Source organism: Anopheles coluzzii, chromosome 3, assembly GCF_943734685.1.
Source record: "Anopheles coluzzii chromosome 3, AcolN3, whole genome shotgun sequence".
Classification (NCBI taxonomy): Eukaryota; Metazoa; Arthropoda; class Insecta; order Diptera; family Culicidae; genus Anopheles; species Anopheles coluzzii.
In genome coordinates, this window is record NC_064671.1 from 92784981 (window position 1) to 92802138 (window position 17158).

The 17158-nt window shown below is 50.8% G+C and overlaps 2 protein-coding genes across 7 annotated transcripts; one reads left to right on the forward strand and one right to left on the reverse strand.

Moving 5' to 3' along the window:
- The first annotated feature begins 729 nt into the window (after positions 1 to 729).
- On the forward strand, positions 730 to 5217 carry LOC120958911 (lysophospholipid acyltransferase 5). Of its 3 annotated transcripts, none has more exons than XM_040381982.2 (6): positions 730 to 835; positions 1755 to 1971; positions 2607 to 2831; positions 2904 to 3398; positions 3465 to 3769; positions 3848 to 5217. In XM_040381982.2, the coding sequence occupies exons 2-6, from the start codon at positions 1890 to 1892 to the stop codon at positions 4181 to 4183; spliced, it is 1443 nt and encodes a 480-aa protein (XP_040237916.2). In that variant the 5' UTR covers positions 730 to 835; positions 1755 to 1889; the 3' UTR covers positions 4184 to 5217. The 3 variants fall into 3 exon arrangements, with proteins under 3 accessions (XP_040237916.2, XP_040237914.2, XP_040237915.2); XM_040381980.2 differs by lacking the exon at positions 730 to 835 and adding an exon at positions 842 to 1447; XM_040381981.2 differs by lacking the exon at positions 730 to 835 and adding an exon at positions 842 to 1106.
- LOC120958910 (box A-binding factor-like) lies at positions 5081 to 16836 on the reverse strand. 4 transcript variants are annotated; one of them, XM_040381978.2, is made up of 10 exons: positions 16444 to 16835; positions 11540 to 15456; positions 11371 to 11470; positions 8227 to 8435; positions 8033 to 8153; positions 7104 to 7468; positions 6899 to 7039; positions 6544 to 6835; positions 5977 to 6455; positions 5081 to 5896 (listed from the first exon to the last, which is right to left on the reverse strand). In XM_040381978.2, exons 2-10 carry the CDS (start codon positions 15257 to 15259, stop codon positions 5813 to 5815), a joined length of 5511 nt encoding a protein of 1836 aa, XP_040237912.2. In that variant the 5' UTR covers positions 15260 to 15456; positions 16444 to 16835; the 3' UTR covers positions 5081 to 5812. The 4 variants fall into 4 exon arrangements, with proteins under 4 accessions (XP_040237912.2, XP_040237910.2, XP_040237911.2 ...); XM_040381976.2 differs by having other exon boundaries at positions 11371 to 15456; positions 16651 to 16836; XM_040381977.2 differs by having other exon boundaries at positions 7104 to 7456; positions 11371 to 15456; positions 16444 to 16836.
- Positions 16837 to 17158: the final 322 nt, after the last annotated feature.

Here is a 17158-nt window from a genome sequence, read left to right on the forward strand (position 1 = left end):
GAGCTACATAAACACATCATTTTTCTTCTTTTAACAAGAAACTACCGTTTTCTGGTGTCTAAAAGCCATATTTGTATTCCATTCGTACCTGCACCGTATCCGACACCTTCACGCTTTCATGTGGCCACGGCTTCGATTGTTTCGTTTTTGCAACACGCATTCTGTCGATTACCAGAGTGACCAGAAATACCGATTTACCTGTATTCCCATCGATTCACAGAAGACCACTCTAAAACTACCGATTTTTCATTTATCCATCGCCACAACTACTTAAAAAACCATCGCCAAATGCTCGTAATCGGTGCGATTTTCCCTCGCTGGCGACGTTTTTTTTTTAAGTAGTTGTGATGGTTTTTGACGTTTCGAGCGAGGGCTTTTGAAGGGTGGCCGCCCAAGGACCGTAAAGATATCAGGTCAAGTTATAAGCCCGTTTTGACAGCTAGGTGGAAGAAGAATCGACGAAGAAAACTGACAGTTAGTTTTCCGCTTTTGACGAACGCTTCAAGTTCTCGAAGAAAAATTTCCATTTTAAATCACGGACTGTGTTCTAATAAACTAAAATATTCACCCAAATTGATCTCCACCAAATATTGACCATGCACAACGTAAACAATCCATCAATACATATACAAGCGGAAAACCATCTGTCAAAATCGGAGCCCAGGGGGGGGATCGCCAAAAGCGCTATAACTACACCTCATTATACATTCCACCTTGGTGGCCGCCAGAATGCTCGCCTTGCCCTGCGGGCAGAGTGGCTCCTCCTTGGTGCTCCTACCGAAATCTGCCAAAATAATCTGGCCACACTGTTGATTACCACCGACGAGTTGTATTCGTAAGTGTTCCTCCTCCGGAGCTGTGAGGGGGTCTTTTTCGGGCAAATTTGTAACCTTTTTCGCGAATTTGTACCACTCGCATCCGTACATCGAACCCCCGCTGGCCGCGGCGGGAAGCGGAATTTGCATTGCAAAAACACAGCAAAACCTGGGACTGACTAGTGCAGGTGCAAGTGGTGCTACCTTAATTCGATTAGTTTGTCGATTTTTCCACCGTGTGCAGTACCGCAGAGAGGGGGACCAGTTTTATGAATGAACCAAGTGTGAAAAGTACGTTTTGTGGCCGGAAAAGTGTGTTCCACGCGTTCGTGAAGGTTCCATTTGTTTAGCTGTTTACTGTCGGTGCCGTTCAAAACACAGGAGAAAAGTGTGTGTGTGTTCGTTGCGAGGCCTTGTTTTGCATCTTGTGTGCCATCTCCCTTCTCCTTTGGCTGGCCTCGCATCTAGGAGCCGTTTTACTACTACGCCGATTTTACGCTAGCCCCGTCGCACACAGCCACACACAGCATCATCAGTCAGTCGTGTTTGTGGTGCGATAGCGCACGCTGCGTGTTGATCGAGCCCGAGCGCGCGTCCGCGTTTTGGAAACTGTGTCAAACCCCGAGCGCTCTGTAAGAAAAACATTACAGCACGTCGCAATAACTGCAAGCCACGGTTGAAGAAGGGTCAGGCCGTGAAGGCGAAGGCCATCTCGCAGGCTCGCACACACATACAAACACACTCTCTATCGAAGGATTAAGGGTTGGAAAGTTTAATCCAAGGCCTCCTTGTTGTTGAACTGTGTTTGTTGTTGAGGCATGCGTTGCACTCCCTCGCTCCCCTCGCTCCGTGCTGCTGCCACTGCTGCAGTGCGATAAACTACATAAATTATATAATTTTTTGTTTTGTTTGCTCGTCTCTCTTTTGGGTGTAAATCAGGTTGACGGCGCCGCAAGTACAACACCTAAAGGCCCGCGTGAACGTGGCATTTAACGGCCGAGAAGAAGCAGTGGCGCCCATCGCCGGGGGAAAATCGTTGACTTTTACCGCAACCGGCCAGGAGCACGCAGCAACATGATCAACCCGGTGGAAGCCCTTGCGAGTGCGAGCGGTGCATCCGTACCCGCCATTCGGCTCATTCTTTCCGTTCTCTTTGGTAAGCGTTTTTGTGTTTTTCTTTTTCGGTGCAAAAGACACGTGTGCGTACCGCACACACACGCGCGTAGCAGATACGCAACAACATTGCTAATTCACCATCATGTGTGCAAGGGAGGGCAGCCTCTGTCCGCGTTACGAAAAGCCCCTCATTCGATAAGCCGTGATATAACTGCGGGCTGGCTGGCTGGCCGGCCACACTTGCAACATAGCGCACGGCAACATTAGGGGTGGGGTGGCGAATCCCACAAATTGCATGCACACACCACAAGGGCCTTTCGCCATTTCGCGTAATGATGGAGTGTGTGGTGGTGGTGGTGGTGATGAGGGAAGAAAGCAGGTGGCGGCCTATACCGGTCTATCGATTGAATGTAGTGGGCCGGCCCCACGCGGAACGAGGAGACGTGGGGGGGGGGGGGGGGGGGCATATATTTTTAGCCGTTTTATATTTAACGTCTGCTAACATTTATGTTTTCTTTCTCGCTTTTCACTCTGCACTTTCCTTCGCGCGCGCGGGAATGAACAAAAAACGCTCCACCACCAACGACCACGCCGCCGCCGCCGCCAATGAATCCCTACAATCATGTTGATGATGATGATGATTGCGTTGTGCCCCCGCGCGCACACACACAACAGCCTATCCGATCGGGTCGGTCTATCGACAGCTCAAGGGTGGCGCGACGCAGCGCAATCTCTACATTGCCTTCACCGGCCTATCGATCGTGGCGTTCAACTATGGCACCGACATCTACCACAGCCTGCTGGCCGTTGCGGTTAGCTTCCTGTGCAACACCTTCCTGGGCACGAGCAGGCTGCTGGTGCCGGTGAGCTTCACCTACCATATGGGGTACTTATTAATTGGTATGTAGCCATCAAAAAATCATCCAATTTCTCTTGTGCATGTGCTAACAATATTCCCCCTTTCTTGCACAGGCTATTATTACACGACGAGCGATACGTACGACATCAAATGGACCATGCCGCACTGCGTGCTCGTGCTGCGGCTGATCGGGCTCGCGTTCGACCTGTCCGACAGCAGGAAGAAGGAGGCGGACGGCAAACCGGACGCCAAGTGCATTCCCGCCCCGTCGCTGCTCGAGCTGATTGCATTTACCTACTTCCCGGCCACCGTGCTCGTGGGGCCCCAGTTTAGCTTCCTGCGCTATCAGCGCTTCATTGCCGGTGCGTACGAGTCGCACACGCAGAACGCGCCGGCCTACGCGACGAAGAAGTTCCTGCAGGGCGTGTTCTATCTGGTGGTGAACCAGGTCGGCACGCAGTACGTCTCCGACGCGTACCTGATGTCGAGCGAGTTCGAGCAGGAGTCGCTCTTCATGAAGCACATCTATCTCGGGTGCTGGGGACGCATTACGCTGTACAAGTACATCTCGATTTGGCTGCTGGCGGAGGGAGCGGCCGTCATTTACGGTGAGTTTCGGGAATTGGGGGAGATAATTCAATTAGCCGGTGGATGCTAATCACACCTCGTCACAGGTCTCACGTACATCGATGCAAAGCCGGGCGATCGGGAGTACTGCTCGGACGAGCTGTCCGGCTGCAGCAACATCCGCGTGGGCGTGTTCGAAAACACCAGCAAGTACGGCCACTACGTCGAGTCATTCAACGTGCAGACGAACACGTGGGTCGCCAACTACGTGTACAAGCGCTTGCGCTTCCTGAACAACCGCATGCTGTCGCATCTGGGCGCACTGTTCTTCCTCGCGATCTGGCACGGTTTCCACAGCGGCTACTACATTACATTCCTGCTCGAGTTCATGGTCATCCGGATGGAGAAGGAGGTATTTTAGGCTTTGGTGGTCGTTGGGGAAAAGTGCCGTTTTTTTCATCACGTTTCCCATTTTCCCTTCTTTGCGCAGGTTGAGCCAATCTTTGCGCGGAACGAAAAGCTACAGCAACTGCTTCAGCAGCAGCCGCTGCTGCGCGCGCTCGTGTTTGTCGCGCTCAAGTACTACACCATCGTCTGGGCCGGCTGGTGCTTGGTGCCGTTCGTGTTTCTCAGCTTCCACAAATGGTGGCACATCTACACGGTGGTGCGCTTCTCCGGCTTCATTCTCTTCATCAGTGGCAACATCTTCCTCGCTCCGATCCTGCGTGCCGTTCTACCGCGTTCTTCCTCCACCGCCAAGGGCAAGACCGAGGCAGCTGCAGCCGGTGCTCCCGCCGCCACTGCGGAAGTGAAGAAAGACAACTAAACACAAACACAGACACACCATTAAACCTAGCACTAACGTACTCTAGCGCGCCTGTTTTTTTTTTTTGCGCGACCGTGACGCGAGATCTCGTTTTTTAAGAAAGCGAAAATAGGCGGCCTCTGCTCCAACACAAACACACACAGAGAGACACCACAAAATTGCAAAGCCTCCACCACAACATTGTTTTTTTTTCTCCAATTTTATATGTAAAAACAAAATCAGATGCAAATACGCTAGAACGCGCGCGCAACGAAAAGTAATGCTCCAAGCGGCCGCACCTCTTAACAAACACACACAAGTATATTCGAAGCCATCCCTGTTTCTTCTTGCACGTTGAAATACGCATAGTTTATCGACACAAACACACGTTTCACGCACACACACACACGCGGCTAGCCTATTAACTATACTTATAGAAATGCGCTCATACACTGTGTTGCTTATCGAGATCGAGACCGAGAAGTGCGGCCGAAGAAGACAACAACGATGATGATGAAGATCATCGCACGGGGCGCCGCGATAAAGACAAATTTTGCACCCCCCCTCTCCGGGGGAGTTACTGCTTTAATGCTCCTCCTCTAAAAACTATACTCCTCCTCCTAGCTATCCTTATCTAATAACACTTATTCTGCCTCGTTATCATCTTCCAGCGTTTAAAGAAAGCGAAACCCTTCGGTGTGAGCGAATATTTACCGAAAACAATGTTGTGTACTCCAGAGAGCGAACTCACACTATATTTACCCACTGTTTTCCGACCTATTCAAGCTCGCGTTCAAGCCCACAAAGCTAACCGAAGAAGAATAGCGGCACAGGAGAGAAAGCAGTTGCGCACCAAACCCGTCTTACAAATTCTTAAAGTTGATGAGCTTTTTTAACAAAAAAAACTACAATTAATAGACACACACATCCGGCCGAGGGGATGTTAGAGGAGAACACGTCGTTCGAGATTTGGGGATAGAGGGGAAAAGGGAGTTAATTTTAGAATCCACGATACCCTTAGAATAAAGCAGTACTAGTCATATTCTTCAATTCGAGAGACATGATACAAGTTAAAAAAGAGAGAATTAAAACGAAACAAATTAAACCAAAAAACAAACAACCTGCTGCTCGATTGGCTCCTGCTCCTTTAGGTAGAAATATCACCGTTATTTTCAGGTTATTCTTTTTGTCAACCACTAGAACTTCATTTGGGAAGCTTGTATGATTTATTTCCGTGTTTTCTTAAGTTATATGTCATTTACGTGTGTAGTTAATGTTTGCCCCGTACAGCACGCTTTACACTCGCTTCACACATCGAGAATGTACATTGGGAACGCCTCTCTTATTCGAAATGCAACCTACGAGACAAAGTGCCCTATAATAGAGGTGTACGTTCCACATGATAAAGGGGCCCCGGAAAACAACGAACAAAGATTATAACGACGGTTAAAGGGAGTAACGAAACAAAACGATCCACAAGTAAACTTAGCTAATAAACGGAAAACGAATGGAACGAAGGTGTGCACGTTTTACCCGTCCAAAAAAGAAGTAAAAATGAAGTAATGCTCTACTCCGAGTGGCCGACTGAAGGGCCAAAACAGATTGGCAGTGCCGCCCTAGAAGTAGTGAAGCATCTGTCACACAGGCTCTCTACTGAGAGCCAGCCGTTTGCAGGCGTTGCTGTTGCTCCAGCAGCTCTATTTCCGCCCAGATGGTGCGCACCTCTTTGAAGAGCTGTCCGGGGGGTGGGAAGAGAGTAACAAAAATGACGTATTACTTACAGCGCTCGTTTGCTTCTTCCGCATGCTTCTTACCATCGACAGCCAGTGTTCGTCGGCGAGCAGCTCGTTCAGCACGACCGTGGCCGGCCGGTTGGACTCGTTCGCAATCTGCTGGTTGACGCGCTTGGCACATTCGACGAACATCATGTACTTCTGGTGGCAGATCTTGTGCAGCAGCTCGAACCGCGTCGCACAGCGGCGGCACAGCTGGAAGTGTTTGTCGTACTGCTGGTCGTTGGGCGCCGCCGTCGTCGTTGCCAGCGTGGCACTGTTGTAGGTGCTGCCCTGCAGCGCGATCCGGGCGGCAAAGCCGGGCTGATGGCAGGCGACACAGTGCTGGTGGTGCAGCGGCACCATCGTCGACGGGCCGAGATCGTTCATGATGTCGTACGCCGGGAAGGTGGCCAGCGAGTTGAGTATGTTGCGCGGCCAGGGCGTGATCTGGACGAGCCGCCGTTTGCGATCCTCGGTGATGCTTTCGATCGTCTTTACCCGCGACAGGAAGTATTGATCTAAAGAAGCAACAGCAATAAACAGGACACAAAAGGATAAAGGTGGTGTAATGTCAATCCATCTAGCTAGAGATTTTCCCTCTCTTACCTTGTTCCTGGAAAATCTCCTTCAAAAAGTTCGGATCCAGCGCTTGCGATATCAGCGTCTGTATGTACACCTCGAACACATCCTGGTACATCTTGGTGTCTTCCATGAACTTCTCCATCAGCTGATTCTGGTTGGTCGTCGCCATGCCATCGTCTCGGAGTGTGCTGTTGCCACTGGCTGTGGTAATTTCATTGCGCAGCAACTCCACGATCGAGTCCATCTGGTTGTGCACGCGAAAGCGAACCGGAACACGAACGTATTTCTTTTTCGACTCTTCATTCCATGCCGAATACTGCAAAAAGGTTCACAATCATGTATTTTAGTATAAGAAAACGAATTACTCAAGCAGTCTTACCGTCGTAACGTGTCGGTAAAGAACCTTGCCGCTCTGATCGTCAAACGGTTCGTACTTCTGGAGCAACATTTTGTCATCAACGCGCCATATCGGTGGCCAATCCTGCGCAAGGTCCGTCCGTTCCGCTACAAACTCACCCAACTTGATAAGAGAAGAGAGAAAAGTGTTATCTTTAATTGCTTAGAATATAATAAGACTTTCTTACCTGAAAATTAGCATCATTGTTTGCCTGAATGCTGATGGCCGCCGATGTGTTTGTTGTGTTGTACGTTTGCTGTTGTTGTTGTGGCTGCATATTGTACTGCTGTGCGGACGGTTGTTGCTGCTGACCGTACATCACCATAGGCTGTTGCTGCTGGGGCATCGTCTGAGCATGCATTAGGGGCGTTTGATGCAGCTGTGCTTGTGGCGTAGTTGCAGTATTTGAGTTCTGTTGCTGTTGCATTCCGATCATTGTATTAGGTGTAAATGTATTTCCTATTGATGAATTACCGCCACCGTTGTTCGCACTGGCGGCATCCTCCTCACTGCCGTAATCGAAATCGGCTATTCCAGCACCTGCGGCCGCAACTAAAAGAAAGCAAAACTTGTCGTGAATCTTCTCTTTCCGGATCGAACACCACTTTCACGCCTTTTTACAGCTCATTTATCTCATTTTAGGAAATTAAACAGATCAATTACCATTAGCGACAGGATACGCGAGTTAGTAGTTGTTGCACACAGCGATAGAACGAAGGTGTGGTTTGGACGGTGGATTAGTTTAAAGGTGAGCAACATACGCACGTATGATGAGAGGTTGTGAGCAACAGTTAGAACGCGGTACGAAAGGAAAACAACAGTAAGATGTGAATGACAAAATGAATGTGTAATATGTGTGTGTGTTATTGCAATTATCATCTCGGAAGGTAAAGAAGAAGTCTCAGACGAAGCTCAAAGAGCAACAAAGCATAAGTTAAGCAAATAAATTAAATTGAAACCCCCGAGTGTGAAAATTGCGTAAAACGAGCATGAAATAATGATCATGATGCAAAAGGGAATCTAAACGCCCCACAGCAAATATACACTACACCCTCCCCCATGCACCAGCAGAGAATTATGCAGCAAACGCCATCCCAAATTCAAACGGATACGGACCTGAAAGGATATTCGAACGTGCCTGCTGAGTTTTGCTGCTGGCCGACCGATCCATGCCGAACGTGTTTTTGCCCTTTTTGGACTTTCTTTTGCTGCCGGATCCTTCCTCCTCATCGTCATCCTGTGCGAGAGAGAGAGTCACAGGGAGAATTAAAGAATTAAAATTTAACTTACAAAAAAGTGATTCCACATACCTTATTGCCCTCGGGTGTCCATGCTGGGTCAGAGTCGGAATCGTTCGCAAACTCTGCTGGTTCTTCGATATCGTCCGAAGGGTGATGGCGGGAGCCGTGCTGCGTCTGCAGTCCCTGGCTGCCGATAATGATTTCCTGCTGCAGCTGTACCGCTTTCGATTTCGCCCGTCGGTTGGACATTTCACGCCGCTGGGGAACGACCAGTGGATCTTTTTTTGTGTGTGAAGAGAAAAATGGTTAAAAAAGCACAACGCAGGCTAACATTGAGCAACCGGAAGTCATCCTTCAGCAACAACACCTTGATGGAGATCCTTCCTTCTGAACGCTGCTTCTTCGTCAATCGATCGATACATTACCATGATCGTGAGCGCTTCTTTGCATGCGTTAAAGTTCTCAAATGTTCGGATCGAACGTAACAGATGTAGCAACACGTGGAAGAATGGGAAAGAGCGGGGAAAAATGGGGAGGGTAATATACTGTTTCACGGGATTTGTGTTTGTTGGGATGTTGGGCCATTTTTGCTGTGTGCTGGGAGGAAGGGGACGATCATGACACGCTCCAAACCCCACGTATACATTATTTTTCATACAACGACGAAAAACGCAGGAGTTCTGTATGTTTTCAGTATGTTTGATCGTGGTGGTGGGGTATATGAGGGGGATTCGATAACGAAAATTAAAAGCATTTTTTGTTCCATTCCTCCGCCCGGGGTGCTGCTACCTCTGTTACGCTTGTCACACACACACACCCGCACACCGTTTTGTATCATATAAAGTCAAAGGCTTTGCTTATATTCTCTTTTCATAATTTCACCCATTCATATCCTGCCTCTCTCGCTCGCAGTAAATCCACTATACAGCACCTTCATTCTCGTTAAACCGAACTCCACCCAGAAGGGGGAGGGCGTTTGTGTTTTGTACAAACATGCACGCATTGTGACGCGCATGCTTTTTTTCTTCTTTTTTTAAACACTACAGCACGCTGTTTACGCAAATAACTTGGCTTTACTCTACACGCCTGCCGAAGGCCGGTTTTACAACTCCGGTTTCGTTCCGCACAGTAGCTGCTTGATTTCTTCTGATTTTCTTCATCTGTGTGTGTGTGTAAACATGATTTTCCGGTGATCTTTAAATGATAGAAAACTTTGTAGAGCAAAAGTAAAAATATTGCTGAACATTTCTGTGCCCGTCGGCCGCGTCTCGGTGCTTGCTCTTATCACCTAAATACTTTCTATACTCAACACTTCGTTCCAAAAACGTCCTCCTCGATTGTGATCGTCATAATATGGCATACACGTGTTTGTTAGTGCTGGAACGAATGGATTAGTGTGGAGGGTTGGTCGATTCCGGTTAGACCAGGGGTCCCACCAACCAACTCCAAACTAGTCCAAAGTTCCGTTCATCCTGTCGATTAACATATTGTCCCATTGTGTTAATGGCGTTTAGTTCCTATGCTCTTGGCGCTCCACGCACCAACAGAGAAATACTTTCATTTACCCTCCTTTACGAACCTCGTTCTGTTTAGAGCGTGTGCTTCTGAAAGCAAATAAATTCCTGCCTTTTGATCACTGGGCTTTTTACGTTAAAAAGGAGACTGGCTATCACCCTACACCTGGCCATCTATGTACAGTGCGCGCGAACTCTCGATTCCTCAAACTAATAATAATCGCAACCTAACTTTGCTGACTGCGTAGAGAAAGTGCAAAGGAGACTGCTCAATTTACGAAACATATACTGATGTGCCCTCGTTGGGTACGCATAATGCAAAAGAGAGAAAGAGAGCTAGCAGCAACAACATAAACAGAAACTCTAATCAAACACACAAGAAGTGTTCGCCCTAAACCAGCTAGAGAGCCACACACACACATACCGCACCGAGATTGGGGTTGTGTTACAACAACGATTCTTTTCAAACGTGAAAAAAGCAATTTCGTTCTACATGTACATATCACAGCGATCAGCGAATCAATGTGTCTTTGAGTATTTTTTTGTGTTTGTCAAACAGATTTTTCACGATTTAAGCACACAGAACCATTTTAAATGCCTTCACTTGCGGCACCACACTTTCTGCTTCGATTCGACAGAGCAAAGACAAGGAGAAGAGGAACATAAAAAGAGGGGGAGAGAGAGAGAGCGAGAGAGTAGTGAGGACAAAAAGCACTTTCGTGTCATTAAAATGCGGTGCGATTCGGTAAAAGCGACTTGCAACTCTGGTAGCACACCCCGGCGGCGGTTGGAGACGGTTTGGAGGAAATAAAAAAAAGTTTCAGACACGCACACAACAAGAACAACGAGGAACGCGGCATCGGCATCCCATTGGAGGTCACTCCCGTCGACGCAGCACTCCTGCTCAGCAGCAACAATGGCACACAAACCCGCGTATAACAGAGAGGATTTGGGAAAGGGAGGATGAGAAGGACAAAGGAGGCACTGTAGCGTTCACCCAACAACAGCATCATCATCATCATCAGCACCATTGACAACCGCCGCAGCAGCAACAACGCAGCGCTCTACCATCGCTGTCTTCGCAGATGCAAATCGTACAGATTGAATGCAGCCGCTTCGTCCGATTGTTGCTGTTGCTGCTGCTGCTGCTGCTGTTGCAAATGTTGCTGCAGGTGAGCATTCTGATGAAGAGCGAGCTGCTGTTGTTGCTGCTGTTGTTGCTGCTGCTGTTGCTGCAGTTGCTGAGCCTGGTGATGATGATGGTGATGAGGATGGTAGTACGTTTGTTGCATCATCACGTGTTGCTGCTGCTGTTGCTGTTGCGTTAGTTGCTGATGTCCAGTTAAGGGCAAAAGCCCAATGCCGGAAGACATCAGCATGTGCTGCTGCGGCTGTTGTAGCTGATGTGTGCCCGCTCCCGTAGGGGACGATAGCATTAGATTGCTTTCGGACGGTGAAGCAGCACTTCCGGAAGGATCTCCCGCACCACCAACAACCACACTTTGCGGTTGCTGCTGTTGTAGATGTTGTTGCTGAAGGTAGCGCGCTTTTCTCGGTATACTGATGATTGGTGTTGTTTCCTCAGCGGACGCAAGCTTTTTGCTCGTGTCCGTTGAGAATTCTTGCTGCCCAATAGCACCACCAGCACCGGCATTGTCCACCGTGCCCGATGCATAGGTTGTCCCCGGTGGAGCGTTACCTTCGTGATTGCTTCCGGCGGGTGATACTGGCGCGTTGTACTTTCGTTTCCTGTTTGTGTTAGTCTGCTGCTGCTGAGATGTCGCCACCGGTTTGGGAGTCTGCAGAGCGGGAATACTGTAATTAGCGGATTGGTTCTCACTCTCTAAAGCCGGGATACCGTTACTAACGTCGTGCGATTTGCCCGTCGCCCCGGCTGGCGACGCGTCCGTCTGGGTGTTATTGTACTGTGAAGTTGCTCCCTTCGGGCCGGCGGCGCTCGGAGTAGCTGCGTTCGCTACCGGCGTGCCTTTGCTGTTCGAGGCTCCCCCGGACGGTGGTGTGGTGACGGTGGGTTTGGACCAGCTCGTCTTACGACCGGACCGCATCACCGGCGGCGGAGAACCTTCCCGTTCGCCCTGTAGGAACTTCAGATAGCTCGCCATGAAGCCCTTGTTCATGCTTTCCGGTATGTTGAGCTTCTTCGGTGCGGATGAGACCATTCCCGGCGTACCGTTGCTAGCGTCCGTGCCATGACCGAGCGTTCCGCTGGTGGTGCCTCTGGAAGGTGTCGGCTTACTAGCCGCTGCTGTTGCTGTTGCTGCTGCTGCTGCCTGGGGTCGCGGACTGCTGCCATTGTGTTCTGCAAGAAAGCCAAGTTCTTCCTCTATATTGGGCACGACTACCTTGTCGTGCGCTTGCGACTGTGCCGTCGCCGCCAGTCGGTGCCGTTCGTCTTCGCTCCTAGCCGCCTCGTGGTGACCCCCGGGGAGCTGCGGTACGTTCAGGAGTGTCGTATACTGGGAAGAGGAAGAGGAGGTCGCGCTACCCACCGGCTGGGAAGCACCTCCACTGTGAAGATGGTGACTGGTGGAGGGAGTAAGTGGAGTCAAGGACGTCCCTAGAGGATGGTGATGATGATGGTGAGGATAGTACAGATGATGAGAGTGGGGCGAAGTGGGAAAGAAAGCGGAAGAAACCGTCGAGGAAGAAGAGGGCGAGCTAGTGGGAACCGAAAAGCTGACACTACCATCGTGGGACGACGCTCCATAGTGCCATCGCTGGTCGGGACCGTCGGACGCGTCATGTTCACTCTTGATCGAGACACGATCATTCCGCTGAAGATCGTGCTGCGAAGATGCCGCAGTTGCTTCCTGTTCCGCTTGAGTCAGTTGATCCATTCCGTTCACTTTCAGCCCGCTTTGCCGAGTGGGCGAGGAAGGTATTTCATTCTTTTTCCGTCTCGATTTGTTTGTATTGGTGGTGCGAGAGTTTTTGGAAGATTTCGATAGCTCTGCAGGTTCTTTACTGGCAGCCTGGGATTCCTCTAACATAGGCCGTTGTAGGTTCTTTACCATTGCCATCGGATCGTGTTTAGTTTCCGCGGACGACTCCCACTGACCTTCCAGCGATTGGTGTGCGGTTGGAAGAGATTGTTGCGTTCGAGTGATTACAGAAGGGTACGCAATTTGCTGCTGCTGCTGCTGCTGTTGACTGTGCGCGTCACTCTTCGATTGATCCAACGTAAAAGAGTGTTGCTGCTGATGGTGTTGTTGCAACGCACTAGCCCCACCCGGTAGCGACAGATAGATGGAACCATACCCTGGCTGCGTCCCTACACCGGGTGAACCTTTCCTGGGAGGATTACTATTGCACGACGAAGGCGAGGAATAGTCGGAAGAAACACCGGACGAAGTGGACGAGGTAGATCCGGCAGCTGGCGAGGAGGACGGAACGCGCGAAAGTGCCGACGCACCGGTGGAGGAAGAGATGCCCATCCCGTTCGCATTCGTGGCGGCAGCAGCGGCAGCGGCAGCAGCAGCCGCAGCCATCGCCAGCATGTGATACGGTCCGTGAGGATGCACATGCGGATGATGGTACGATTGTTGCTGCTGCTGCTGTTGCTGCTGTAGGGACTGTTGTTGGTGGTGGCTGGCTTCTCCTCCTGCACCGAGCGCGGCATGGACCACCCCGGGACTGGTCGACTCTCCCAAGCTCCCTACCCCATAGCTACCCGACCCTGCCGAAGCGGAAGAAGAGGAAGTGGTGGACCTATAGCTAAGTGAGGCACTGGTTCTGTTCTGCTGGTAGGAAGCTTGTTGCTGCTGCTGCTGTTGCGATGCCGATTGAGACTGCGCGCTCGTATTGCTATTGCTACTATTCGTGCTACTATTATTATTGCTACTACTATTACTGCTAGACCCGGTTCCGTTTATACGGTTTAGTTTCGTCTGCTGCTGCTGCTGCTGCTGTAGATTGTTGTCCGTCATCGAGTAGCTAATCGGTGAGGATTGTGGCTGCTGGCTCAGTATCACTTGGGAGGCCGTTTTGCCTCCCCCGTACGAGGGAGAACCTAACGAGGGGGACGATCGTACCTTGCTGCCTCCGAACTGGAGGATCGACGTTGGCGAATGGTCCGCTGTCGTCGACCGGGGCATACTAAAGTGGTTTAGTGGGTGATGCTGAAAGGGCAGGTGCTGCTGCTGCTGTTGTTGCTGCTGTTGCTGCTGCTGCGGATGGTGCTGCAATACACCGGGCGAATTGTGTTGCCTTCCCTTGAGGGTCGCGTCTGCATTCGATGCACGGGACGAAGCGTAGAGCGCCGTGCTCGCTTCAACCGTGGCCGACGAAGACAGGGACAATGGGGAGGAGAGAACGGACGCGAACTTGTAGTCGGCCACCGCTGTACGGGTGGATGCAGCTGCACCCGAGCCGGCTGACAGGAGCGAAGACGAATCGCGACCAACACCGTCGCTGGGTGGAGGACAAGACTTACTTGTAGCACCGACGCCGCTGCTTCCCTGGGCCGCAGAGTAGGTGGACGATGATCCGCCGCTCGATTGGTGTGCAGCTTCGTACGGGTTGGTGCTGCTGGTGTTGCTGGTGCCACCGTGCGACGGAAAGTAGCCAGCCGTGGCATGGTTCGATGGCGGTTGTCCAACCGGTTTCGTCACCACATTTACCACCGGGGATGCGGATCGTGCGGAGGATGTACTGGCCGCTACTTTCCCCACAATGGACACCAACTGCTGCTGCTGCTGCTGCTGCTGTTGTTGTTGTTGCTGCTGCTGCTGCTGCTGCTGGTGATGCTGCAGTGTATTGTTGTAGTGGCTGCCGAACGTTTCGTACTTCGTCGCTGCCGTCGTGCCTCCACTCACTGCATTGGCATTGGCCGACGGGCTCGACGGTAGCACGTTCTCGTGCGGCATAATGCCAAACGGACTGGGCAGCTGGTTGTTGTTGCCCTGCCAGGTGCTCGCAGCCACCGTCGTGTTCGGCCCATTGCTGAGCGTGCTGGTGTGGGAGGCGGCCGCCTGCTGCTCGAAAAATGTCACCAAATTCTGCTGATGCTGTGCGGCCACTGCCACCGCCGCCGTCGTCGACGCGTAATTGTCGCGCAAGCTTTCCGTGTGCTGCTTGGATGCGGCGTTGGCAGCTGCGGCAGCTGCCGCTATCGCCGCTCCGGGTGTCTGCGCCTGTATCAGCACCTGCCGGTGGGGTGTGTTCAATCCGCCGCTGCTTCCGACCGAGACACTGTTACCGGCCACACCACCGCTGGTCGTGCTGTAGTGGGCCGGTTTTGGATTGCCGGCCGCCGCCGCGTGGTGAAACAGGGGCGAAAACACGGCATCGTACCCTGCCACGCCGGTCGGCGTTAGGAAGCCGGTCGGGTTGAACGGTCCACTAGTGGAGCCGAGGGAGGTCGTGTGGGCGGCTTGCAGCAACAGCTGGGACGTGGTGGAGGGTACACCGACCGTGCCGGTGCCGGCCGCGTTGTGATGCACGGCCGCCGTCAGTCCGGCCGTTCCGCTGGCGGCAGCCGCTGCGGTCGCAAGATGATGATGGAACTCGCCACCCGTTGCGCCCGGTATTCGATTGTACGAGTACGACCACGGTCCAACGGGATCCATCACGGGCACGTTGCACTAGCGTTGGGGTAGAGTATGTTTGGTTGGGGGGGAGTACTGCTACTCGCTACTGGGCGGTTGTTTCTCCTTCTCTTCGCTTTTGTTTGGGTTCACTGTGATTGCTCTGTTTGGCGCGAAGCACTTTTACGCCTCTTTTACCATCGCACGCATCGTGCGGCGCTGCCGGGAGCATTCGTAATCTGCAAAGGAGAGAAACTAATGTCAGTGTTGTAAGGAGAGAGATGAAATGTATCATTAAAAACTATGAATTTGCCCTAAACTAAATATCAACGTTTGAGGGAGCCTGAAGTATAAAACAACTTCTTGGAAAATGTAGTGCGTTTTAAAAATATTTTTCTCTGAAATTAGTTTCTTCTGTTTGCCTGCTATTGCCCGCGCACGCACACAGGCATCGCGCAAATGGTGCGACAGTGTGTATACGTATACGCATAAGTGGTTCTTCTGTTTCGCTTCGCACACGCACGCATGCATTACACATACGCGAGAATGTTGTAACGGGCAAAAGAGAAGAACGGAACCACAAAAAAACCGCGCGTCAACTGTCGCTGTTTTGTGGGCGCATGAAGTAGTGAGACAGAACGAGAGAGAGAATGTATGCTTTTCCCTCTCACTCATTGCACTCGTCGCAAATTGCACTGTCCACCACCGCCACCTCTACAACCTGCACAACATTTATCTGTACAATCACAGCATCCCTCTCGGCTGAAGGGATAGGCGAAAGGGAAAATAAGCGAGGGGGATGATTTTGACTTTTCGCACATGAAGCGTTGCCTCGCAATGATGCCTCAGCAGAAGGGAAGCAATAGCAGGAAAAAAGGCACATACTGCGTGACAGCTTTCTTCTTCCTATTTTTCCTCTTCCCTCACCACACGGAGGGATGGGTGGCTGCACTTTTCCACGGTAACACGCCAATAACCTGCTGCTCCAGACACTATCACTGACAATCGATAGATGTGATGCAGGGCCGGGGGTTTTCCAACCAGTTATCATCCCCCCTCGCACGACACACACCATCCGCACGTCTATGCAATTGCTTTCCCTGTATCAACCCTTCTTCCCGCCCGCTCCTGTCACACACAGCAGCACTACGGTTCCGGGAAGGGGAGGACGTTTTCAGCCAATTTCTATGCTTCCACCCGTACATAAATTCCCGAATTCTGCACACCTGCTAATGGCACCTTGCTCCTCGATCTTCCCGGGGAAGGGCACCGACAGACACACCAGCCGAGCTTCTTCCTCCCCCTGCTTGCGAACACTCTTGTTCAAGGAGATCCAGCCGCGAGGGGCTTGGGAGGATGTGTTTTTTTCTTGCTTCCTTGCGCGTTCCTTTAATCACAGATTCTAGTTCCCGCACCACCCGCACTGTACGCACCAAAACACGTCTATCGTTCCGTTTCACTGTGAAGTAGGTTGCACGCCATCCGAACCGCACCGAAAACGCGCTTAGTTGTTCATTTTTTTGGCATTATTTTCACTGAAACGAAAATAAAGCCTCCTTCTCAAAATGTCCGCCGCTTTTCAACAAGGTGACTGCAGGGCGAGGTACTGCCGCTTTGACGTTTCGCGATTTGACATACTGCTGACAGCAGCTCGGTCGGGGTTTGTTTATGTGCTTTTTTAACGAAAATAATCTGTTTTTTAATTAAAATTTCATTAGAATGAATTATTTACTATTTCCGTATAATCAAAAATTAAACCAGAAGCGACAGAACCCAGATGAAGCGTTCAAAACTTAATTGCTCAGATTTTAATCGAAGATGATGTGCACGGTCCATTTATGCACCTTGTTATTCGTTAAAATTTAAAAAAATGTCCGTTAAAATTAGAAGATTTTTGCACATTTTTACAAAATAATCCTAATTTAAGGCTGAAAACGACTA

Excerpts from the sequence above, each read along its gene's own strand:
- LOC120958910 (XM_040381976.2), bottom strand. The coding sequence starts at position 15,259 with ATGGATCCCGTTGGACCGTGGTCGTACTCGTACAATCGAATACCGGGC. Across the intron at positions 6,836-6,898 it reads TTTACCGACACGTTACGACG|TATTCGGCATGGAATGAAGA; the intron begins GTAAGACTGCTT and ends ACCTTTTTGCAG. Across the intron at positions 5,897-5,976 it reads ACGAACACTGGCTGTCGATG|CTCTTCAAAGAGGTGCGCAC; the intron begins GTAAGAAGCATG and ends CCCCCCGGACAG.
- LOC120958911 (XM_040381982.2), top strand. The coding sequence starts at position 1,890 with ATGATCAACCCGGTGGAAGCCCTTGCGAGTGCGAGCGGTGCATCCGTA. Across the intron at positions 1,972-2,606 it reads CATTCTTTCCGTTCTCTTTG|CCTATCCGATCGGGTCGGTC; the intron begins GTAAGCGTTTTT and ends CACACACAACAG. Across the intron at positions 3,399-3,464 it reads GGGAGCGGCCGTCATTTACG|GTCTCACGTACATCGATGCA; the intron begins GTGAGTTTCGGG and ends ACCTCGTCACAG.